This window comes from Phycodurus eques, chromosome 6, assembly GCF_024500275.1.
Source record: "Phycodurus eques isolate BA_2022a chromosome 6, UOR_Pequ_1.1, whole genome shotgun sequence".
In the NCBI taxonomy this organism is placed as follows: domain Eukaryota; kingdom Metazoa; phylum Chordata; class Actinopteri; order Syngnathiformes; family Syngnathidae; genus Phycodurus; species Phycodurus eques.
The window spans coordinates 25,355,407-25,382,075 of NC_084530.1; the positions used below are offsets into that span (position 1 = coordinate 25,355,407).

At 42.3% G+C, this 26,669-nt stretch overlaps 1 protein-coding gene across 1 annotated transcript; it reads right to left on the bottom strand.

Moving 5' to 3' along the window:
• Positions 1-847: 847 nt before the first annotated feature.
• Positions 848-26,669, bottom strand: LOC133403737 (uncharacterized). The gene is made up of 11 exons (XM_061678928.1): positions 26,448-26,669; positions 24,158-24,201; positions 23,936-24,001; positions 22,917-22,971; positions 20,800-21,873; positions 12,305-12,435; positions 11,483-12,206; positions 8,349-8,718; positions 6,785-7,026; positions 5,198-5,377; positions 848-3,647 (listed from the first exon to the last, which is right to left on the bottom strand). The coding sequence occupies exons 1-11, from the start codon at positions 26,514-26,516 to the stop codon at positions 3,402-3,404; spliced, it is 3,201 nt and encodes a 1,066-aa protein (XP_061534912.1). The 5' UTR covers positions 26,517-26,669; the 3' UTR covers positions 848-3,401.

Below are 26,669 nucleotides of genomic sequence, written 5' to 3' on the forward strand. Positions count from 1 at the left end.
CCTAATTTTGAAACTGCCTTGCGGTGATGTCATTTATTGGTATCAGTGAACTGAGAACAGCCTTGACTTGCCATGTGAACAGAAATTGAATTGACACTCCTTGTGACATTCATGACTAACGTTGTACGCTCCTAAGGTCTTCCGATTCGCAAATCCATTTCAGAGAAAAAACTCAAAATCACACAAAACCTGAAACCTGTGAAAAAGCCGAATGATTATTCAAAGGGCTTGTTTTTTTTTTGTTTTTTTTTTGTTTTTGGGGTGTGGTGGCTACCTACTAACACTGATCTAATTTGTTTTTCTGCAAATGCAAAGAAAAGTGTTGTTTCAATTAAGTTCCACTCTGTATTTTCCACAAGGCTCTTTAAGCTGTTTTATCCTTGAGACGAATATAGCTGAATTTGCATTACCTTTTGTACAACTTTAATTAATGAAATAAGGATGGGGTTATTGCTCTCCTCCAACACTAATGACTAAAGAATCTCCAGCCTCCCTCGTGCATCTGTATTTATGGGAATAATTATCTGAGGTTGTGTTTATGCTTTGATTGTCCATCTGTCAGAGCCATTCCGTGACAGCTAAAGTGGGAGTAAAATGGGCAAAAAAAAAAAAAAAAAAGTAGGTTTTTGGGGGTAATCATTGGCAGAGTTTGGCATCCATCTGGTTATTTGAAATACATCTTAACGAGGCCAAGGCGAGTGTACCAGTACACATCAGCTCAGTCTACGCCAAGAAATGTCACACGTGGGCAGATGAGTGAATCATACCCGTCTACGCATCAGCGAACCTGTTGCAGTGACACACTAACACACACAATGCACCTCAGATGATGCCATCAAAAGCTGTTTATTAAGTTTCATCCACCTTGTTCACAATATCAAAATGCATGAGGTGCCAAGGAGGGCAAACACCGTCACGGACTTCAATGACGTAAAGCAAGAGAGAAGACACAAGAGGAAAATATATATTTGACTACCATTTTGGGCGTTTCAGGCCCAAACAGGCACTTTTAAAAGAACATAAATATGGGGTCATGTTATGAGGGGTGTGAGGGTCACACTGAAAAGAGAAAAAAAAAACAATTGTCATACTATGGGAAAATCGAGTTGTGAAGTCAGAATATTACAAGAACAAAATTCGGATTAGATTTGAATTATACCAGAGTGAATGTCGTAATATGATGACAAAGCATTAAACTGCGCTTATACGTTTATGCTCCTAATGCTACCTTATTATTGTATTTTTTTTTCTTTTGTTACAGCGACTTCTTTTTATGTGACAGTGCAATTTATTATTGTAAAATTCCACATTATTATTGTAAGAGTACAAATTATGACTTTATTCACGTAACAATACAACTTAATTCTCATGATAGTTGAATTCTTGTAAAATTACACATTTTTACTGGTCGTCTCACACCTTTATCTGTTAAAATTGTTTGCTAATTATTTTTTAATATTACTCTCACAATAGTATATCTTAATTCTTCTTCTTCTTAATTCTCTAAAATAAAAAATAATTTCTGGTAATATGACTTTATATCCTTTTAAAATTAGACGTTTTTTTCTAGTAGTATGTTGAGATGTTTTTGCATAATATTATGATTGTATTTAGTAAAAAAAAAAAAAGTTCTTATATTATTATGACTATTCACATACATGTACAACTTTATTCTCATATTTTACTTTTTTGTTGTAAAATAATTTTTTCCTCATAATATGACTTTATTTGGTCGATATTAAAACTTAAATCTTATAAAATGTCAACTTATGCCTTTAGTATTCCCACACTTCACGTAAAGGTATTCAAGTAATAGTTCAACTTTATCCACATGATATTTGAATTCATACTCGTAAAATTAGTTACTTCTGGTAATGTAGACTTAATTTTTTTGAAGGTTTTTTAACTTGTAATATTACAACTTCATTCAAATAAAATTACACCTTTTTTTCTTGTAACATGATTTTATTTGGTAATTTGTGTCATGTAAAATTCTGACATTTATTGAATAGAATGAGAACTTTTTTTTGTCTTTTCATTGTGGCCTTAATTCTCTTTCATACTCATGCACTGAGGCAAGAAAGAGTTTGAGGAAAAGTACAATTAACTGCACAGTGTTAATTTTTTTCTTGTATAGTTGGAATTCAATCTCCCCCATAATAAAACAGTTGAGTTCCTTGTGTCACCCCTTTGCCTTTTGCCATTGACCTAAAGGCAACTGTCAAAAATATCCATTAGAGCAATAAAATGGTATCGTTGGAATCAATAATGACCGCTTGATGTTTATTGAACAAAATCTTAAATGAATTACACCAGCTATAATCCATCCAAAAGAAGGGAATCTATTCGTTAGCTGTTTTTGACAGTTTATTACTGGATAGTAATATAACAGAAATGCACCATGCAACTGAATCATAGAAATTTAAAGCCATTATTACTTGTGGAAAATCGATTAAAAGTGCATCTAGGTATGAAGGTCCCACTGGAGTCATAGAGTGTGAAGTACAAAATAATTTTCATTGAATTACTTTCCGTCTTTTGATATTTTTCTTTGATCGCTATTTTGTAAAAGACAAATTACCCAAACAAGACGACTGTGAGAGGCACAAAAGGGACTGGCACTGAACTGCTGTTGACGCAGTGTTTGCTCAAAATTACATGCAAATACAAATACATTCTATGTGGTTTAGCCAAGGTACAATTTCATGTTCTGGAGCTCACAGTTTGACATCAAGTGTTTACTTCAGGATTGGTCGAGAGCGCTGCTTTTCCTAGTTATGACTCTCTGCAGATTGTGTCAAGCTACAGTGGGGCGTTGGGGGCGAGCAACAATAGCAAGGCTACATTTACACACAATAATTACACGCTTACGGTATAAGATCACTGTTGTAGTGAAGGTTAAGAGGAACGATACCTGATCAAATCTACAAGTATGCAGAACCGTATACAATTGAACATGAAGTCATTGTGTTTCTCATTGAAAATGTTAACACACGTCTCAGTTTCAGCATTAAACACGAGCAACGACATGAGGTGACACAAAGGTTTTTCATCATCAGTGACTACACCTGCATCAAAACCCTAACCCCGGGTATGGTTGTTCACTTCACAGAGATGATTGACCCAGACTAGCACTGATAATCCATCTACACGATTGTGATTTGATTTCCCCACTCAGGTAATCGTGACACTAACCTCACTCTCACTTTAGAACTAAACACCTAACACACCGACATGAAAAACAGACGAGCTCCAACTGTCCGATTAGCTCTGTCCCATTAGCTCCCTAGCTCCAAACAAACGCTGTACCTTCCAAAGTAATTGCTGTACCTTACAAAGTAATTAATTTGACCCCTCGACTACATAGACAGTACACGTGAGCTCTCGCACTATCCCGCCCCTCATTGTTTGGGGCTGAAAGGGTTGGATCTTTCAGCAGCGTGGCATGGGTCTAAAGACTCTTTGGTGGCTCCACCATAGACGTCCACGTCCAGATCGGTCCAGGGGGCGATGTTGCCGAGTACTGAGGAGCTGCATTCTGCCAGGGCGGCAACTTCAATGGGCTTCAATACCCGGTCCCACAAGTTGAACTGGGAGAGTTCACCAACCAGTGCCTGGGAGGCGTCGAAACGTCCGCCAAGGGTATCCTTTGGTTGGGGAACAGAGGTGTGGTGGTTTAGGATCATTCGAAGAAACAGGTTATGTTAACATAAGAATGAGCAGGTTAGGGATGGACGAGTCGAAAGAGGCAATTGGGTGGACGCGATACAGGACACAAGCAAAAGTCAAGAGAAATTGAGAAAATAAGTTTTCCTTTTGAAAACTTAATGAATTCCAGGCCTTGTACTTTGACTAACTTCTAGGTCATTTGCCCAATTGAGCCAGGTGTCCAAGACAGATGGACGACGTTAAACTGTAAAGCCTTTTATGTCTATGTGATCTGTGGGCATAAAACAATTTGCTGATCATATTCAAGGATTTTCCATGAGAAAAAAGGGGTGTAAGGGACCATTTATCGATGCTTGCAGCTGTAATTGGTTTTGTTGCGACTTGTACATGCCCAGACGAAACACTTAGCACGTGCGGTTTGTCCTTCATTTTCAGCATTTATAATTGTGTCGTATTCTTTTAAAGGCCTGCTGTCAAAGGTTTACATGTTCAGGCTCCAAAAATGATGTAATACGGCTTTTCTGGTCCATTTCCATTCTGCAACTCACTACGCTGTGCTAGTCAATTTTCCACTTCAAAACACTTCTTCCGTAAACTGCCAAACTCGCTAAATCGAATGCATCAGTTGTAACGAAACTCGCAAACACAAGACAACAATGGTGGCGAACGGGGGTCTCCTGTATTTGGGAAGGAGGCATTATATCCGTGAGGAGACGGAAGACAGTAAGAAAACGGAATGCTGCTGCAAAATTGAGACTGTGGAATATAATAATGCAATGAGAAAGTAAGATAATGTTACTATGTCCTCAAATGTTACAATGACAACTCCCCTTGACCAACGAGCGACCAGCAGCAGTTTAGATCACACATATGGTATCGGCTCGGCATGCTTGGAAACCTGGGTGACCTGGTATTAGAAATATGAATGATTGACACTGTTGCTATGTTTTTAGGTGTTTGGCCTTACAATCATTAATTAAACAAAAATAATAACTCTTTTGAACATCACTAGCACAAAACTGGATCTGGATTATTTCCCCTTGTTCAACACTCGAAAATGTAGCTGCGAGTTTCCATGAATAACACTAGGATGTCTTTGGCTTGCTTCCATTTCATTCACAGTTCCCCGCCTGCGAGATGTCCTTTATAACAACCACCCAGAAGAATGTGCTAGGTGCGAAACTGGCGGCCTTTTTTCACTCATCTTTGAGGGAACGTATGCAGCTACAGACAGTACAGATGACTTGAATGTAACAAGGACAGATCAGAAATTAATCAATGCACCGAAAGACTAGATGTTCAGAGAGGTTTCTTCACTGTGCACGGTGTGCACAGCGTAATAACCACACGTCATTCCAGCTCAACTGAGATTATTGATGCTTGAAAACTGATATGCTTTTGAATTAAAAATGAAACACGCAGTTTCAACAGCTACTTAGCCCGAATGCAAACTAAAATACACAAGACTTCAGAAGCAATCTATCGCTATTAAATATTCCAAACAATCTCTCTGCCCGCATTTTATTACCTGCTCCTGGCCTAGGATGAGCACCCCACCAGGTTTTATGGGGTGCCAGGCAGCCAGTCCTTCCCCCCGCCCCTTCATCTTGCCGCCCTGGTAGGCCTTCCACACGCCGTCCCTCAAGGTCCAGCTGACGCAGATGTGCTGCCATTCATCCAGAGGGAGAGACAGCGGCAACTGTGCCACCTGAGAGTAAGGTTGAAGATGCGTTAGCGTTACGAAATTTCCATCCACAGTGGTACGTTGAAGCCCTTCGAGGTTTGTCAGAATGGTTCCAGAACTTGTGTCACAAACGATACATTTAAAACTACACAATACACATTTTTCCCTTCAGTGTGGGCCAGACAATCAACCAGCACATCAATAAAGGGATCCTGTGGCATTTGCTTCTTTGCGCCTGCTCACAATGCCCTGAGGATCTGACACTCTTGGCCGAGAAGAACATTAACGTGCTGGAGCAACCTCCCTACTGATCTGACTTGACTCTTTTTTTCTTCCTCTTTCCCAATCTAAAGGGGGTCTTCAAGAGGACTCATTTTGAAGACGTGGATGGCATCAAGATGGTCGTGATGACAGACGAACCAGCAGAATCCTAGCAGTGCGTGAACGTGTGGCAAAGAAGTTCTGGGAAATAGCGCTAGACTCCATGATTACTTTGAAGGAGAACAATTGATTGTAGTTTGTATTTGAAATATATGATTTGTGACTCTAGTAATGTTACTTTTCAGATACATCTCTTACATGAAAGCAGGGTTTTCACAAATCTCACAAGGCTTGAGCACGATAGCAAACTGGAGCCAGTACCAAGCAATTTTTGGTGAACAAAATAATTTGATTGAAATCTGTGACTGGTGTCATTCACAGGAGTCCATCTATTTGTACAGCACTGAGTACAAATGTAGACTAAGAGCTTAGCTTCTCTTGCTAGCGAGCTCTCTGGTTGACTTGTGTTTGTCATTTGTGATCAAAAAGTAAAGTGTGAATGTGTTTAGTGCTGATACCGTATTTTTTTAAAATTATTATTTCGGGAGGTTCCTCCTTGTTGTTTTGTTCCTATTCCTGTTGGCTTGATAGGATTATAAAGTATTGACTTTTTTGTCAACAAATAACTTATTTTGGATGTTCTTTGACAGGTGTTGCAGTGCACTGAGTGAAGATGTAGACTGCGATGTTAGCTTCCCACAATATCCATCTTTCTGGCTGCCATGTGATTGTAATCTGTCATCAAAAGGTAGAGTGATATATTGGTGTTTTTAGGGCTGTTAATAGATTTTATTTGGGTATGTTCATTTGTCGCGTTTGGCTTGATAAAGCTCTCAGCTGGAGACAGTATTCACGACTTTTTGTGAACAAAGTACTTTTAATTTGGATGTTCTGTGACTGGCTTTGGCCATTTGAGTCCATATGTTTGTGTGCTGTTTGCCAAGAGGGAGCAGTCAGTAAATATGAAGACTGCTATATTAGCTTCTCACGTAGTCAACTGGCTAGCTGCCATGCGTTTGCCACTTCGATTCAAAAAGGTAGACTCTCAGCCGAAGCCTGTATTGACGAGATTTCTGTGACCAAAGCTTGCTGCGGGATCTGGCTTAGTACCTTATCATTGATGAGCAGCTCCACAGGGTTGTGGACACCCTGCAGCAACACCAGCTCATTAGGCTGTCCGGGCACAGAGTAGGAGAAGGGCGTGCCGATCCCGCCTTCCTTAGCCTTCAGCCACGCACAGGCGGTGAAGGCATACATCTCGGTTATCTCCTTCCGGACCAGGCCATACATGTAGTTGGTACGCATGGGGAAGGACAGGACGAAGCCGTCGGGGAAGGACGGCTCTGTTAGGACTTTCAAAGACAAGAACATGGACAAAAGAGCGGCAGAGACAAAGAGTTAAAGAGCGGAAAATGGGGACACGAATGGGGACACTTGTGAATGGTTACACAGGGATGTTGTTGTTTCTCCAAGCAAGAGCTCCACTAATGATACAGTTACAGTAGTGCCTCTAAGAGAACTGAGAGAATATAAATGCAGCATGAGACGGCTCAAGGATGATGTGCTGCTGCTTAACAGACACTAAAAATAATCCTTAACAAGCAACCATGAAATAAAACATTATTTTTGGTCTACCGTGAATAATGCGTAAACAGCCAAGCTCTGTATTTTTGAGTCTCGTAACCATTAAATAACATAACAAAATTTGCCCTTGACTGCTTTCACTACAGGAAGCTTGCTCAATAAATTTAAGACTGAAGGTGAGAATTCAAACGTTTTGTGTGAATGGTTGTTATTTGTCGATCTGTACCCTGCTATGACTGGCGATCAGTCCAGGGTGTACCCTGCCTCTCACCCAAATCCACTGGGATACGCTCCATTTCAAGTTACCAAATATGGTCCCTTGTCCTAAATAAAATTGGAGGGGTGCGATGCATAGTTAGAACATTATAGGCTACTTGCCTTGTTTGACATTTAATAACCTTTTGGGTCATCAGTGTCCAAACTATGGCCCCCGTGGTCATTTGCGGCCAGCCGTGCAATTGTTTTGCTAAATCAACATTTGACGTGGCCTGCGTTGTTTCCCTGCATTGTACTATTTACTTTCTACACCAAGTGACAATGCAGACAATAAGCAATTCCTTGTTTCCCACCAATCAAACATCATTCCGTAAGATGCTCCTCAGAATCGTAACTGTTGGCTCCATTTTATGCTCCATGTCAAGGTCAGTTTAGTAAGAATGACTCTCGTTTTGGTTATGACTGTGGAGATGTGATTCTGCTGCTGCTCAGTACAAGTGGCGGACCAATTCCAGTGGAATACAGGGACGCAGACCACCCAGTAATCCTGAAAAATCCTTGACTTTTTGCTTCATCACCTAAAATTGGCCCTCGCATCCTTCGATTTTTCTGTATGTGGCCCTTGGAAGAAGACGTTTGGACAACGCTGTTCTAGGCTTTCGAATGAAATGTACTCAATAGCTACCCAATTACAAGCTCTGAACAAAAATATCAACAATACAGTAAAACAACTTAGACATGTTTGACAGAAATGGGCCTTTTGTGTACATAGAAAAACGTTTGAGTTCAGCTCATGAGAAAGGAAAGCTGAAACAAATGTATTTATACTTTTGTTCAGTGTATATTCAGCCACCACCTTGTACAGCTGACTCACTGTGCTCCAGTTCGCTGACGCGGTGGTTGGCGGTGTCCAAACCCTGGTTGAGCTTCTCGTACTGGCCCTGTGTCTCCTTCCTCGTGGCCTGCCGCTCCTTCTCCAGCATCTTTATTTTCCTCTCCAGCTCGCCCTCCAGGTCCTCCACCCTCCAGGGAGCCTTCCCACGACCGGGGGGGCCCTTGGGCGAGGGCTTGGAGACGGGGGAGCCGGGACGACGGGCCCCGGGGCCTCCCGCCACCGGACCCAGGGGCGCGGGGTTGACGTTGCCGGTGGGCGGGGTGGGTGGTTTGGTGGACACCGGGCTGCTGCTGCTGCTTGCTCCTGTAGATGTGTCAGTGAGGTTCAAGGCAGCTGGGCCGATCTCTGCCTGGAGGATGGCAGATCAATGGATTTCAGTAACAAGCTCCATAAATACACCACAAAGTCAAACCCAGTTCACTTCCAAGTTGTTCTGACTTCAAAACAAAATGCTCCCATAATAAATAAAGTGCATACATTTGTTGCAGGCTTAAATGCTAAACCAGGGGTGCCACATCGTAGTTATGGTTTCCCTCAGAGGGCCATTATGACTGTGAAACCATATACAAATTTATACATAATCGCCTCATATTATTACAAATACACAACAAATGGATGGCTAACTAGTTTTGAAATCAGAAGCTAATGTAACTTGTTTGTTGAACAACTATTACATTTCTTTTAAAAAGGGGGATTGGTAGCAAAAAATCATCAGAGAGGATTTGCTTTCGCGGGCCACATAAAATGATGTGCCGGGTCAAATCTTCAACTGAACTTTATTTTAATTAATACTAAAAAAGTACCATTCGTTGGCATGGTTCCCTGCTAATTTTTTTTCTGCTAGTTATCACCCGTTATACTTTCTGTTATATGCTGTTCACATTAGTATCTGCTAGAGGTAAAACCCGTAGGTGTGGATGTGAGTGCGAATGGTTGTTTGTTTGTATGTGCCCTGCGATTGGCTGGCAACCAGTTCAGGGTGTACCCCGCCTCCTGCCCGATGACAGCTGGGATAGGCTCCAGCACGGCCGCGACCCGCGTGAGGAGAAGCGGCTCGGAAAATTGATGGATGGATGGATGGATGTATGGATAGATGTAACATATTTTATGTCAACTTAACAGTACAATTCAGATTTCTTTCAAATCCGACCCAGGCCTCTTTCATATGTGGATATACAGTATCTTTAATTGGTGTTAAATTCCTTGGAAAAATCTCAGTCCCTGAAAAGTTTGAGAACACCTGCTTTAGATCCTCATTGAGCTGAAGTTTAAGAAGATTTACTCTCTCATGATGATGGTTTGATGTACAAGTTTTGTTTGACCGTTGAGGCTTTTTCCCCAGAACTTTTAGGTTGAACTCCACATCGTACCACTTCGGAGGTTTCACCCTACGTGGTCAAAAATATTGGGACATTTTCCCGGAATTACTAAAAATAATTGAACTTTATTACATGACTTTTTTTTTTTTTTTTTTTTAATTCATCAGAATAGAAAAGACACTTGCCTAGATTGCTTGTCTTATTGAATGTCCAAGCTTTTTGAAACATAACAGGGACGTCATATCCCTGAATGCTGACTTAGAAAGAAAGAAAACTACAGTGGAATGTTATACAGAGGGCGACCAATAAATAGCAACAGAGTTGCTGAGGCAAGGACTGTGTGTCCAGGATGTAAATTGACAGTGAGAAGGATAACCTTGGAACTGTTTATTTATTTCTAAGCCTGACTCTGTCTCCATCTCAGCCCGCACGCACACACATACAGTACACGCGCGCGCGCACACACACACACACACACACACACACGGGCTGTTAAGAAACTGACCTCTTCTCTGCTCAACCTGGCCAGCTTCATGTTTTATTTATGTGTCTATATCCTGCATGCAGAGAGAGGGGAGGGAGGAATGCTGCTATCACAGTGTTGAGGCGTATTGGGGTGAAGGGTGTGGGTGGCGGACACTTCCTCTAAAGGCTATTTGTCACGATTTGGTCAAAACGGAGGGTTTAGGTTTTATGCATTTACTTGAAATAACATTGTGCACATTAGCACAGTCTAATACAAATATCTTACCTTCGCAAATGAATTAATGCTCATTTTTGATTGGTACAATATGTCTATTGTTGTAGTTTGCAGTGGTTTTAGAACCACACTACAACACATTATTTGGGTTTTGGTCCCATGTCTAATTTTACAGGGCTTCAAAATATTGAAAAGAAATATATATAGTAAGTATATTTAAAAAAATGCTTTTTTTCTAACCAATGAATGACCATCATCTTCGTAGATTACCCACTTCCACTTGTGTATTATTCATTGAGAGTTTAAGGAAGGTGTATTAATACAAAATCAAAATCAAAAATCAATAATCACTGGATTGCACTTTTATGTAGGCAAAATTTAATTATTCATGCTTTACCTTTACAAAATGTTCTAGAAACTAGAGGCTTTATACACGCACTGACCATATATAACATTACGTCTACAAAGCTAATTTGATTAGATTTTTTATGACTATTAATGAATGTCTTTTTTTATTGACAGTCATTCATCAATATGTAATGCAATAATTGTGGTAGTAGTTTCCAGTGGTGTACGACTACTTAGTGTTCTATATCAGACTACAATAAACTAAATTAAATATCTCTCAAAATTGAACAATAATATGTGTAAATGCAAGTAGTTTTTTTTAAATGGGTGCCATCAGATAACCTTTTCTTTCAATCTAATGTTGACTTGAATTTATTATACTCATTACTATCTCTCAAGGGAAACAAAGAATTTATTGTATGGTTAAAAAAAAACAATTGGACAATTCAGCAAATTGTTAACCTAACAAATTGCCTAAGTAAGGGTTAAGTAGGTAAGGGTTTTGAGAGTTTTCAGAAAACAAGAAAAAACAAATTGAACAAACAAGAAGACCATGACCTGGATGACTGAGAATCTACACAGACACCATTTTTAGCAAGCACATTGGTATTTGGTTTTTATTCATTTTGTGACAGTATGTTAAAAATTACTGAATTGTGCTATTAGGCGAACAAAATGTTTCTTATTTGAAACATAATGTCGATGTGTTTTTCAAACTGGATAATAGAACAACTATCTCCACTGACCTCCAGCTTCTCTATTCGATCCTTCAGGTCCATAATGGCCCGGGCCAGCTCCTCCACGGCCCGGGCCGTCTGCAGCTGCGATGCCGCTGAGGAGCTCACGTCGTCCCCGGCCATGATCCGCCGGTTGCCGCTCCAGACACCGATGCTCCGCTCGGGTCCGGGCCTCTCGCCGTCCTCCTCCTCCATGCCGGTCTCGCACTCGCTCAGCTTGCCCGTCAGCTCCCGAATGGTCCTCTGGTCCATGAGGATCTGGTCGTTCTGCTGCATGACCATCTGTCGGAGCTCCTCCGCAGTGGTACGGAGGAACGTCCACTCCTCATGTGCGAGAGGGTCGTCCGCCTGCGGCTGCTGCCCCGCGTCTTTCCCCTTACAGTCTCCGAGCGGAACCGGCGTGCAGATGAGTCGGCTGTAGCCGAACACCTTGGACGAGCCTCGGCCGGTCTCCTCCCCGAGGTCGAGCTCGTTCAGCGTGGGGAGCCCCAAACCGCCGAGTCCGTTCCCTCCGCTGTAGGAGTCGGCGCCGTGCAGCGCACCGAGCGGACCGGCGTGAGCCACCGCGGCGGGCCGCTCCAGAGGCTGGAGGAGCGTCTCTGACGTCAGGGTGCTGTTGTCGCCCAGATTCGCGGCGCGTTTACGGGGATAAACGCTGGCGAAGATGCAGATGACCGCGCCGAGGAAGGCCAGCGTGCCGGCCCCCACCAGAACCACCATGAACTTCATCGTACTAAAAATGAAAAAGTAATCCTCTTAATATCACGTGGACGAAAAGCAGAAACGTGACGGAGAAGACTCTCTTTGAGGATGTCTCCTGCTCTGTGGTACCGAGCAGTCTGGATGCTCGCTGTGTTGTTGCTAAGCTGCTCTCTCCTCTGTGCATTGCCATGGAAACCACACCGGGCAGGAGGAGGAAGAGGAGGAGCCAAGCCGTGTGTCTCTGCGTCAGTCGCAGCAGGCTGGCCGGGGTGAACTCGCAGCAGGAGTGTGTGAGCAAACAAGGCTGTGATAGATCAATGTGTGTGCGCGCGCACGCGTGAGTGCGTGTGTCAGGATGTAGTGTGTCACAAAGAAAAAAAAAAAAAAGGTGAAGATGAACTGTCAGAATTTTCTATTTGTTGAGTCAATGCGAGGCAGCACAGGATCCTAGTGGTTGGCGCATCTGCCTAACAGTCTGGAGGTCCCAGTTCGGATCTCTGGTACTCTGGCTTCTTCTTACTCCATTCCAAAAACATGCATTTAAGACTAAATCAGGGCTGTCAACGTCATTTTTTGCCACGGGCCACGTGGAAGTTATGATTTCCCTCAGAAGGTCGTGACTGTAAAAAACAAACGTATAATAGACTCATAATATTACACTACCCTTCAAAGGTTTGGATGGTTTCTCATTCAATCGCACTTTTGTGTCCAAACTTTTGACTGTGTACACACAATGGCCCCCGTATTTGTTATTTTTGACAACAAATGGGATTTGAAATGACAAGTTATGAAAAAACAGTAAGAATACATCTAGTCCAATTTATGTCAAGAAGAGGTTTAGTGAAAATAAATGCTTGTAAAACCGGATAAAGAATAAAAAAAATAGAGGATAAGATAAGATGAAGAATATATGTTAAGTCTACATGTGTTGCTGCACCCTTTGTGTTCAGATATCTGCTGCTTGGTGAGTAATAACGCTGCATAGATGCTAATCATTAGCCCACTTAGCGTATGGATGAGTAAATATAGGAGAAAAGTTGGACAAAGTGAGCTGGAACTAAAATGAAAGCAAACCTAATCACGCAGCTGAATATGCACGCTAACGTGTTAGCCACATTACACGAACGAACTTAAAGCCAAGCTTGGTTGTGTGATTGGGTCGCAGGAGTCCTTGTGAGGTTGTTAACAGCGGATGAGAAGCCGACCCAGATTCTGTATTCTATAAGGCTGGTTTAAGTGGTCTCAAGTCTGCTGTAAGTGGTGCTCCACTCCCCCTTTATTGTGTTTTAGGACCACCGTACACAAGCAAACCCTACTGTAGTACTGCGACAGGTACCCCTACAATCAATCAGATGCTGAAAAAAAATGGGACAATTCAGGATATTTCTTGATGTTTTATACCGTACTAAAATGGGTATGCTTTCTCATTTGGACAGCGGAGCGGAGAGCAGGTACCCCAAACGAAAGGGTGCTGAAATTGTCAGAACCTATACAAAAGAAATGCGTACTGGACAGAAGCGGGGCTGTTATTATAACTAACTAAAAAAAAAATTGCATATCAGACAAAACAAAGCCACATTTCTACCAAACGGAACAACAGTTTACTTCTTTCGACCAGCCAAAGGAGAGCAGTGTGTTTTGCACCAACTACTGGTACCCTAACGAAATGTTACCTGTGACCACAACAAAAGGGTGTTCTGAAATGTGGGACTCTACGTGTCAATATTGTCAGACCCCATACAAGTAAAATGCTAAAAGTTGTTTACTGTATGGAAAATGAGCTGGTAGTGTCCTCAACCACTTTCAAAGCGTAATAAGCTCCACCCTTCACTGTACTACAGTGAAGGGTGGAGCCTAGTAGTTGACACCCACACAAAAACGTTTTTAATTGCAGATAGATGCGACAAAGCATTATTTTTTATTTTTTTTAAGATATTAGACAAGGCTATGGCCTGACTGAATAAAGCTCCGCCCTCACTTCAGTATTATGGAGTGCTATTTTTCCATATTAAATAAACACCAATTCAACTTCTTTTTTTTTTTTTTTTTCTTCATTGTCGGGGGAGGAGAGGCTGGAACAGATTCATGGTATTCCCATTCATCTCAATTGGGAATGGTCACAGAACAAATTCCACTCTTATCTCAATGCACCACTGCACTTGGTGGAAGCAAGCTTCAAGACATCAACTCATGTTTAGCTTCTGATTTAACTCTTAAACTGCTCGAGACGAGGCTTTATGGTGCTGTACGCCCCCAGAGCGACGCACGAGCGTTGATAAGTGCTGCGACCTGCAGCCTAGATTGCAGTTTAATCTCCAGAGGTGGCCGACATTACGCACGCACTTGAACAGAAATGGGCCACTGATGTCACCACAGGGGCAACTTTAAATCCGTGTGACCTCTCAATAGAGGGCACACGCTGCAGCCATGGTAACAGAGTGCCTCTGGTGTCATGTGAAATGGTTTTTGAACAGTAGTAACGATAAAGAAAAGAATACCTGGTTTTCCATGGAACCAGCTTTTATGATGCAGCTCCAGTTTCAACAGAGGCCTGCCGCAGCACTCTTGTGGAGCCCAACAGCGCCACACTGTGGAATATTGAAAGATTACCGGAGCTTAATGCGCTTTTTATGCGTTGTCAGCAGAGCAACTCTCATCCCAAATCAGCAGGACTGGTGCTTTTGACAAAGTGCAATTGGAAGAAGCGGTGCCAACGAACTTACCATCGTTTGATGTCCCCAGTTTCTTCATTCAAAACCTTTAGGATTCTTGCTCAGGATTTCAGAAAGCTTAACGAGCGAACACCGCTGCGAGTGTAGTATTTGTAATGTGACTCGAATTAATGGGAAATATGACTGTAAACTCGCATACAGTCCGTGCCTATTCGTAAATTCTTTTTCTCTGTGGAACCCTCAGCTTGTCACTGAAAAACTTAATTTAATTGAATGAACTTCCAACCTTTACACTGCAGTGTATCCCTGTTTGTTTTATTTTACTACTTCCTTTCCCCATTTGAAAGAATTTGGTTCAGTGTAATACTACCTAGGGTAGTCTAGAAAAAATTGTTACTTTCTGTGGTAATTCTCACGACAACTCTTTCGAGTGGAGAATTCTTGCCTTTGCATCCACACAAGTCCACCGTTTACTTTCCCACTGTTTTGCTATGGAATGAAAAACCTAGTGGTTTCCCATTTCCCATTTACACTCTCATTCAAACAGTTTTCATTCACACTGGCTCGTCAGAGGACTCCGCCGTCCTATACGGAATTTAACTACGACGCCACGAAACTTTCCTAGTTTCTTTAACGGAATTTAAGTACGTACAGGACTCCCTCTACCACTTGCCAGCGACTAGTATTACACAAGGTTTATTCTGTCGCAGACTTCTTCGTCGCGCAATTCACTCACTCTTTAATCCTTTTTCCTAAAAAAAAAAACTTTTTTTTTTTAGGAAAAAGAGTTAAATTAAAAAAAAAAAAGTTGTTTTTTTTTTTAAATTTAACTCACCAAAGTCGTCTTCAACCCTGTGGATTGTCGTCAACCTTCAGATCCCAGTTGAGGAGAACGAAGACCAGTCCCGGAAAGGGTCTCAATTGCCGTGGCCACGGTCTCTTAACTGGATGTCGGCTCCACAACTGGGGAATCCTCGGGTATATTGACATCCGGCTCGAAGGACCAATTTAATGTTGGATTTGTCTTACCCAACATTATAAAAAATAGACACAAAAGGAATGAAGACGCTGGTTTCTTTTTCTCATGAGGAGGGCGCATGGGAGATTGTTCAGATTACAGCCTCTCATCACGCTCTAAACAATCTCTCCCGTCACTCCTGCATTGATTTGAAAATAGGGAGGTTTCTAAGTTTACAAGACATAACGTACTAAGCTACAAGACACAACACACTAAGGGTAGGGTTTCAAGGTGAAAACTTGGGACCAACACCTGCCACGTCCCGGCCACGTCCTCCTCTCTGATGATTCCTGCTGAGTCATCTTCTTGAAGGCGAGACATCTTCCTTGATCAAAATCGTCCATAATACTCATGCAAGCAAAGCAAATAAATGATAACGTCTACAATATATTTAACTCACCTATTTGCGTTCTTTGTGCTCTGATGATAATTCTCTGAGATGCCACAAGATGGACTCCTGAGATTTTTTTGGTTTTGTTTTTTTAGATACGAGCTATATGATATGTTTTTGCGATGACTTGCAAGCGTAAACTTTCTTTAAAAGAGGCTCTGAACTTTTTCTTCCAACTCTGCTGAAGGTTACTCACAACAAGAGAATTGTGTGTTAAAACAACTACATAGCCTCCGCTAGCTTAATGCTAACATACAATGGGAAACCCTATAGGCACACGACCCTAACAATTATCATCTATGTGGTGGTGGTGTTACACTTTGTGCAATAGATGTCTGAACACAAACACTGCAGCAGCACATGTAGACAGATCATATAAAATACTCACAAGCATACATTCTTTATCCTCTGCGGACAACTAATATTACTGCCGCACTGAGAAGCCAAATTATTAACATGAAAAGCGTCACAAAACTCTGAAACCCTTAATGTTCATCAGTCCACAATAAGATGGACTGTCTACGAAGGGAATAAGTTGAGCACTGGTACTTCTCTCTGTAGTAGTGGCCGCAAGAGCACAGCGCAGAATGCCCAAAGAGCTGAAGGAGAATCCTAGTTTCAGATAAAGACTTACAAATATGTTGGCAGAGGCTAGAAAATCAACAACAGGTAAAAACTGCTGTCCAAAAGAGTACCTGGATTTTCTATGTTGGCTATGGTGGGACTTTAATGATTAGATCACATTTTATGACCAATTTGTACATTAAAGTGTGGTTAACGACATATTAAATAGTACCCGGGCTTTCACTTGTATAGCGCTTTGACCCTGTCTCCTCATTCACCAAATACATAAAAAGGGGCAAACTGCTTCTTGACAGCCTTTTAATTTAAAGTCTCATAAAAGGAAAAACACAAAGCAACAAGATTTAACAGGTAACATGACAAGCGAATATATATATCATTTGTACAATTGAAAACATGCGTCTGAAGGATACATCACAATGTCACCCGTGTATAGAATTCATATACGAGCAAAGAAAGACAGCCTTCTGGTTCAAACACACGTTGAATTGCATCACATTGAACATAATTATGCATATTTCGAGAATGTCGTAATACAGTACAAAGAAAACGAGGCTTAAAAAGCAGGTTTTTTTTTTTTTTTTTAAATCAATAAACAAGGATCCTTCCTTTAAAAAAATATTGCTAAATATAGCACTGGACATTATATAAGAAGCAAACCATTTAAAAAAAAAAAATTAAAATTAAAAAAAAAAAAGGTGGGTGGTGAACACGGCTAAAAAACAAAAACATAAAAATCACAAGCGCTATTTGGTAGAAAAATAGGCCACTAAGTCAAGTTGTGCTACCCCTTATGACAACAAAAAAGGACGAGAACACCTAGTAGCCTAACACCTTGGTACACTTCTACTGAACTTCGACCCACAACTTAAAACATACTCCTCGGAAGAGCCCATTCCAAACATCAACTTCGAAAGACGTGTTTGTTTCTTCATGTGGCCCATTTTTGGAATGAGTCCTCCCGAGCGAAACTATGAGTACTGACAACAATGAGAACCATCAAGTATGCAGAAAAACAAGAGGAGAGGTCCTGTTTCTTTTCTTTTTTTTACAGCTTGCGTATTCATATTCATGCTTAAGTTGTGGCAGGCTAACGGTGCAAGTGTTTTTGTTTTTTCGGAGCAGAGTGCAACTAGGGGTGAACGGAGCAGCTATAAGGCAACGTATTAAGGGAAGTCTGTAATACTGTGTAACAGGAGGGCGCAACAGCGTGTCAAGGTCTGAGGAGGTTTTGACTCAGCATAATAATTAGGCAAATAATTGTTAAGGATTCAAGTAAAAACTGAGTTGTATTCTGTAGACAAACCAACCCATAAGAACTGGGTTGAAAAGAAAACAAACGGCCAAGCGCAAACGTGCACTTTGTACTTCTCAGGCATGAACGTCTACTCCAGCCCCATTTACAAAGCTCGTTCAAGTCAGGATTTATCGGAACAGTAGGGACCAAGTCGTCCCGCCGATATTCCGCTTTGGAGGTAGCTTCCGTGCCGTAACATAGGCGGGACAACGCCTGTGGAGATTATGAATGCCGGGACGGCGGATATGGGGTGCGAAGTTTCCCTCTTGACGTTCACTTGGCCCGCTGCTGTACTATTTCAGCATAGTCACGTAACCAATTGTCTTGGTTCCAGGTTGCAAAACGGGTGGGTCGCTGTGTAAAAAGCATGCCGGATTTCCCATTACGGCTGTGATGCAGCGATTTCGCTGGATTACCATGTCTACAAGAGGCTTGTAATCGGTCCCGTGATGGAATATAAGAAATTGTCCCGCTTCTAACTTCACAGCATTATGGATAGGATTAAAAAGGACACATGAACAGAATCAATCATTCAAGGGGAACTAAACCCAAGGTGTCAAAAGTTTGCTATATGTTAAATGTGCATATCTTATTTATCAGCTGCTGTTTATTTAAATTACAAAGTAGTTATTTTGAAAAAAATACATTTAAAAACATTGCATCTACTCGCTTATGGGGGCCACCATTTTTAAGTCTTTTCACCCTTGAGAGAGTTCGAAAGGTACCTTACGTTGAATAATTATCCTGCTTAGTACTTCTTCAAAAAACACATTGTTAATCAGAGTACCGTGTTTTGACTCGTGCTGCCACGTACAATGTATTGTTGCTTTAAAATTCTTTGTGTTTAGTTCCCCTTTAATAGTTCTCCATCAACCAATCAATGATTACCATTGATTTACTTGCCTATGCTGCTTTTAAAAGAGTTGTCATGGACCTTCCAGACCTTGACACATGGCAAAGTTACTAAACAAGAGTCACGGATATCGTCAAGGCAAGCGGGGGCTCGGGTGGAAGGAGACAAGGACGGCCATCACTTATAAAGTCTACCGATGCGGCTTACCACGAGTGTGCGTGCATACAAATACTCGTACTTTGTGCGTATACTGTATATGCGTTCAAGGTGAAAGGCATTAATGAATTACATAGACTAGCGATGCAGTCAAGCGCATTTCATTCATTATTCACCTCGCTGTACTGCTGTATGATCAGTGCACAAACACGTCAACATCGTAAGGACGTGCGTTTGAAGAAAGTCGTCGGGGTGGGGCAGGGGCTGGGGCTTAAAAAGCTCTTTCGCATGAGACTTCTTTCACACGCTTCACAAATGGGCGGTTGGCCAAGAGCGCATGAACGCATCGCAGCTGTGCGGGTGGACGAAGTGTAGCCAAGTGGCAGGCAGGACCTAGTAGCTGCCATCTAATTCTAAGTATACAATTGAATATAGTTAAACGCATTACAGTTCAACACCTGGGCGGAGTGTATTCAGTTAGAGAAAACTTCACTTCTTTTAATAGAATAGATAGAAGAAACACTTCCATAGAGGTATTAATCTAGCAATGTGTGTATTATTGCAGATATCATGCTGCATTGTTGACTGCTTCTAATTTCGTATAGAATTCGTGTAAACATATTAGAATATCAGATGTACACCACGGCGAGCTCTCCCTCGCGTGCCCTTTTTGGTGGCGAATCTTCAAATGATCATCAACCTTTGATGGCTACTTTAGATGGCGCATGCAAATCAGCTTTGCAACTTGGTGTCACGCGCCCGTCTCGAATACCTGCTTCTGATTGGGGCTCAACTGAACAAATTCCAAAGTCAGAGTCCAAAACGGCTGCCTCAGACCAAAATGGCGGTCTTTTGCTCCAATTTTACCTCTTCGGATTCTCCAATCTCCTTACCTTCATGCCACCTTTCCTTAAGCTTTGTGGGAATATGTCACAGGTTCAAGAAGACATGAAAAGGTGCCTCCTTTGGACCAAAGGAAAGGACAGCACTGTTTCAAATGAATTCGGCTCCACTTTTCCGAACTGATGTGTATGCAAAAATGTTGTTTACGAGATTGTTGAGGCCCTAAAAAAGGCAAGTCATTTGTCGAAACAATTATAATTCAAGCGATTTCAAGATCCCCTGCTGATTTGCAATTCGCCATTCACAAATGTAGCCATTATTTATTTTCCGTTGAATCTACCACCACCTATTCGCAATGTTTGTGTTGAAGTGACATATATTGACTGAGAGACAAACCTTGTATGTCGGGGAGGAGCCCAGATTAACCTCGTTTGTAAAGTTACGGAGAATATTCACCGCATGAGCAGGTGCACGCACTTTTTTTTTTTTCCGCAATCCAATCTATGTATAAGCCTTTTTTTTTTTTCTTTTAAAGTAAATTAAGGTGAGTTTAAAATGGGAACACAGTTTGTGGTCTGTTTAAGGTTTAAACTATTAATACAGGCAGTTATAAAGTAATTAGTCTCATTACTAATCAATTAACTCACGCGTTTTACCAGTTCACGGCAGGGCTTGGTCCCAATTTCCCGTAAATAGCGGGGAATTACTGTATGGTTAAATTAATACCTCGCAAAAGTGAGCCTTTGTAAAAGGTGAATTTTCAACTGGACAGGGGTAAGTAATATTCAGTGGTGGTACCACATGACTTGTTAAGGCTTGGGCGGGGTGGTCTCTGGGGTATCAGGGGTGGCGCACGGCGGTGGGGACAAGGCGCCCTCAGCGGAGACTGGCGAGGCGGGGCACGAAGCGGGGGAGGGGAACTCCTTGATGGTGACGGTGACCAGATTGGTGGTGACGTCGGTGACCACCACGTCTTTGCAGCTGGGTCCCATTTGCGGGTGCCAGTCGGGGTCACCCTCGGCGGGCACCCTGGCTTGTTCTGGCGGGCCGCCGCCACCTTGGGGCAGGGAGGCGCCCGGGGCGTCGCCAGCGTCCTCGCCGGTCGGCAGGATGGGCGACGCGGCGGGGTTGGCAGGAGCGGATGGGGGGATATTTGGAGATTCTGCGGGACTTTTGCTGGAGTGTGGCGGCTCACTGGAAGGTGGAACAGACTGGGAGGGTTTAGGGTTCCCACTGGAGGGGGAAGGAGGTGAGCAAGCCTGGAAGTGGGACGGGGCCGGGCGGGTGTTCCTGGCGTTGCAGGACCCCGGTTGAGTGTGAAAGGACAGGGGGCCCCCGCACTGCAACCCGAATGGCTTCCCGTACATGGGGAAGCCGAGCATCTTCAGCGGGGGTTGGAAAGGTCTGTACGGAGCTTCTCCCTTCTTCCCGATGATGCGATTGCGGGAGGGGATGTTCTGGCGCCCACCCGGGAGACTCCGAGAGCCCCCACCTGTCGAACCGCCCCGACCCGGCTTGTCTATTACCTTCAGGTTGAGGATGATGCGGCCACGCTTGACCTCGCGGGGCTTCACGCGGCGGTTGAGGATGCGCACAGTCTCAGAGAAAGGCGAAGCGTGAGGGCGGGACGGGAAGCTGCCGGGCCCGGAGAAGGAAGACGCCATGGGGTCGGAGCGGGGCAGGGGGCGGCGGGACATGCGATGGCAGCGGTGAATGTCTTTCTTCAGCTTGTGGGTTGCGGCCAGGGAGCTGAGCTTTGGGGATGCGGGGGGTAAAGGGTGAGGCGAGGAGGAGGACGAGGAGGAAGGAGTCGCTCGGCTGGAAGCGGAGCTCGCTGTCGCCTGGCGGGATTTTGTGCATCGATTGCTTGTTTCTCCTTTTTGAGCCTGGGGGGGGAAAAAAAATATTTTACTGGCCATTTTCCCAATGTTTGAAAGCAAAAGGTGCCAGGATACTTCCGGGTAACAGAAACGTGATTGAATAATGCGGACCTGAACTGAAACGATGACAAAAAGCTTTGTTTGGTGTTAATATACCGCAAAGGGTTTAAGGTTTCAATAAAATAAAAATAATCCAGTGAAGTTGTGGGTAAGGAGGATAAATCGAGTAGCTGTCGTAAATAACTTAGTTAAGAAAATCGCAAGACTGTCAAGAGGCAGCGTCGCGACTTCTAAAAGGGACAGACTGGGAACCAAACATACATCATTAGGTTGTGGAAAGCATTTCCAGAGAGTACAAAGTGTTGGGTTGGGTTCTCTTTCAGTAAGTTAGCAAAACAATGGCCAGTTACCACAGCGCGCTCTCCATTTCTGCGTTAAAAAAAAACAACACATCTGTGCCGTGAACCTGAGAAACAGAAAAGTCAACTAATTAGCCAGTTCCTTCCTTATTGATCATGTTAACTATGTCTGAATTTCCACCACATCTATTTTTCAATCAACTTACCTGTGGCAATGTAAATTAAAGCTAGCGTTCCGTATCCCGCCCTCGCAATTTACAGTACTTCACGTAACATCTTTTCAACACTTCCCACCACATTCAAATTACGCCGGGAGAGACAGCTAAAATCATCAGTCAAGTCATTTACCTTGCCCTTGTCAAATGACACGGACAAGTTTTGTTTGCTCGTGGTGCCACCAGAACAAGCTCCAGCCTTCATCACCCGGACGTACATGTGACATCATGTTGCAATGTCCAATTCTTTTAGTGGTACACTCGAAATGGCTGAAAACGTAACCAATTTGGTGGTAATTGGACTTACAGGTGCCCAGACTTCCACGTTTTTCGAGTTACGAGGCATCCATTTGAGGTCTGGCGCTTATTTATTTAAGTTGACACAATTAATTCATGCTCCTCTCATTGTGTTGTGCCATGTATGGATTATTTTGCCTTTGGATTTGTGGTGTGTGTGTGTCTCGTCTTCATTTACCTTTATCACGGGGTTCTTGGGTTTCGGCCCCCGCTTTTTTGGCCCGCTGCGTTCCCTGAAGGGAAAAAAAAAAAAAAAAAAAAAGGAAAAAAAAGCTTTAGTTTGAAAACCACAAATATAAAACATTGCACATGTACTGTAATTCCTTAAATAGGAATTACAGTACATGTGGGAATACAGTGGTACCTCAATTTACCAGCGACCCGACCTTTTGCCTTGAGTTGCGAGCGCTAGCTATGGTGGCAGCGAAGTTGACAACAAGCAGCAATTTGGCAGATAGTGAACAATTCTTTAAAATAAAGAGGCCACGCGCTTGCTTCAAGCCATTTATACCCACTCCCAGTTGAAGTTTACCGTTGCGGACAGGCAGTGGGGGTTCTTCCAAAACGTCACCACCTCTATTGGTGTTGTGTCAGTGTGTGGGTCCACATAAGAGAGACTTCAGGGAAAGTTAACCGTTTCTTTAGCACACGTCATCCAGGCTGTGGCTCACACTACATGACTAACATTTGCGCATATACAGTACTTCCCTGCTAGTTATAAAGTTTTTGTATGCATTATACTGTATGTATTATACTATTATACTGTATGTATTATACTGCCCCTTGTGGCCAAGGCGAGTACACTAAAAAGAGCACAATACCCATTGAATTATCATGATGCACGCACACATCATCATAAGTCTATTTAATTATGTTATTACTGTATGTCACTATAAAGTCCAATACTTTAAAGTGCTATTTTTTCTTATTATAAAAATACATCTATTAAGCGTGTAAAAATGTGTCTTTTTGGTTTTTGTTTTGACTACTGAAACGGACTATTGGCATTTCCATTCATTTCAATAATCATTCCCAGCCACTATTTATTACGTAATAAAGGCAATACATAAGGCTTCCTGCTTAATAGATACCAACCCCAGCTGCAGTTGAGTAAATAAACGCCCAGGACATTAATATAGTAATTATTCATGCATGAAAAGGGATACAAATAATTATAAGATGATGTCATCTACCCACTTTTGTTCAAAGCCTAGTATCAGCCTGTCATCCAGAATATTCTCCTCTGGCTCCCAGGTGCTGTCCCTGAATGAGCACAAATAACACATGAAATGAGGTCACATCTCACAAAATGTATGTTCATATATATATATATATATATATATATATATTTAGACATTAAAAAAAAAATAATAATAACAAGGCCTCACGGTGCACGTGACCATTCAAAGCAGTACTTACTTCATTGCCCATCCCTTCCATTTCACCAGGTATTCAAGTCTCCCCTGCAAAGAAAACACACGTTCGACTGGGGCTGGCTGATTAATCGATATCGATTAATTTAAATTTATTTGTCAGTGTGCTGCTTTTTGCAAAACTTTTTTTTTGGTTTTAATTCCAGTTCATAGTAGGTATTCACCAATACCACTTTTTTCAGACAAAGTATGACTACAAGTAGTGCCTTGCATTTGAGTACTTGCAGATAACAAGTATGATACTTTATAATGCCATTAAATCTTGTGATTTTAATGGAAACAGTGTTTTATTTGAATCTAATATTGTTCAGAAATACTAACTTTTATTGAAAATGGCCACCCGGTAAGTTTCGCATAACTATAAAACTGCTTCAAGACACAATAAACCTATTCCACTTTCCCAAGAGGTACATGTGCTGCTTCTGTTGTACACGCCTTTGCACGTGAGCAGATAAAAACACAGATTTGATGAAAAGACACAAAGAAGAATGTCACGGAAAAGCTCCAGAAATATAACTTGTTTTTCGCAGAGTGGAAAGAATAAACACCTACCCGTAGCATCTTTCTGTTTATGTTGCTGCACTGTTTGTTTTATACTGCGACATCCATGCTATTATCGATGCTTAGCAATAAGATAGCAGACTTTTGCAAGATGAAGCTATGTGTTTGCTTAACTATACAATGTGTAGTAGTAGTAGTAGTAGTAGCTTATTTTGTATTAGTTATACTGTAAACTTCAAATGTCAATAAAAATCTTAAAACGAGCAAATGTTGAATATTGGAAGATCTGCTCACCATCTGCCAAACTGCAAACCATACGCTCAGGGAGGACAGAAGTATGACAGTCTGGTGGTATCAGTTCTAGTAGTATCGGAGCATTTTTACGAGGACAGACGTAACATATGAGCCCCGATACTAATATTGGTGATCCTTAGTTTATAGTACTGTACTGAAAAAATATCAATGACATCCTCAGCGACTATGTGAGTTTTATCACATTGTCAACTTTAAAAAATGTGAAGCTGTGCAAACCCGAACGCATGCAGGGACGTCAGATTCATGTGTTATGTCGCAGTAATATCAGAGCTTTTAATTGGCCCAAAGCTAAGGTAGGGAGTAGGATAGTGTCGTCATGATAACAAAAAATTCTGACTTCAATACAATACCTACGATACCATGGCAAAAACCTCAAATGAGTAAAATCAGTCAAATAATAGATGACAAAACAACTTCAAATTATTTGTGTTAATATTAATTCAAAATAATATGAGTATAGTAATTAGTATTAGAAATTATTGATAAAACATAGTGAAGAAATTATATGTTGACACATTAAACACTATAAAACATTTTAACCGGTACTTAAATAATGTATTGTTTTTGAGGCACGGTAATGCAGTACTTTTTAGTAGCGGTGCAGCATGCACATATGTCCCCATGTGCACTTTTTTTTTTTTTTGCGATACAGCATAACGTATTGCAAATCGTTTCATGGACCACATTGAACCCAATTTGAGGAGCACTGATCTAGGCAACACATGTGGCGAGAAGCTCAGTGAAAGTTTGGAGTGAAGGCCATTCAGGGGTCACCCGATGCCTTTTGGGGGGGGGGCTGCTTACTGGTTCATTGCATCGACCTGACACTTGACCTGAGCCTGCCCCTAGTATTGTTTACAGGCTTTTCACGGATACAACTGACCTTATGGACACTGAGCAAGTTGAAGGGACTACTGGAAGTGCTCATAATAGAAAATAGTCAATTGTCACACAAAACAAAGAATAGCCATGGCTAGAGTGGTGGATCTTGCAGGAGAAAAAGTCTAAAGTCAGATTAAACAATGGTATGTACGCTCACTGTGGCCGTGTAGCTTTAGCTACCATTAGCTAACGCATAAATCAGGCTCTATTTTAAACACTCCTCCCGTCGGCCTCACTATTTCACTGGCAAGGCTCTTTAGTGTCTTTTTTTTATTATTTTTATTTTTTTTATAAACTGCTGGTCAAAGGCCTCAAAAGAGCAGCAGTGTCGACTGTCACGGGCTAGCTTAGCATGTAGCTTATCAAGCCGGAGGCCTCCGACGCCACAGAGAGAGAGAGAAAGAGAGAAAGAGAGAGAGAGAGAGAGAGAGAGAGAGAGAAAGAGAGAGAGAGAGAGAGAGAGAGAGAGAGAGAGAGAGAGAGAGAGAGAGAGAGAGAGAGAGAGAGACCCCAGGGACGGACGACTTTCCCGCGGATAACATCTGTCAAAACACGCGATGGTGGTGGTGGAGGCTCACCTTTCGGACGCGGCGCTTCAGTATGGCTTCCGCGGCGAAGACGCGGTCGCCCATCGCCGAGAGCTCCATCCTAGCTATGCTCTTCTTTCCCGTCTGGATCGGGGTTCCAGGCGACAGGGAGACACGGCTCTGCTGCTCGGTTCGACCGCGGCCGCCGAACTGTCCGCGACACGCACGAACGCGCACGCACGCTGGGTTCTGCCTGCCGCTGTGGGTCACGTG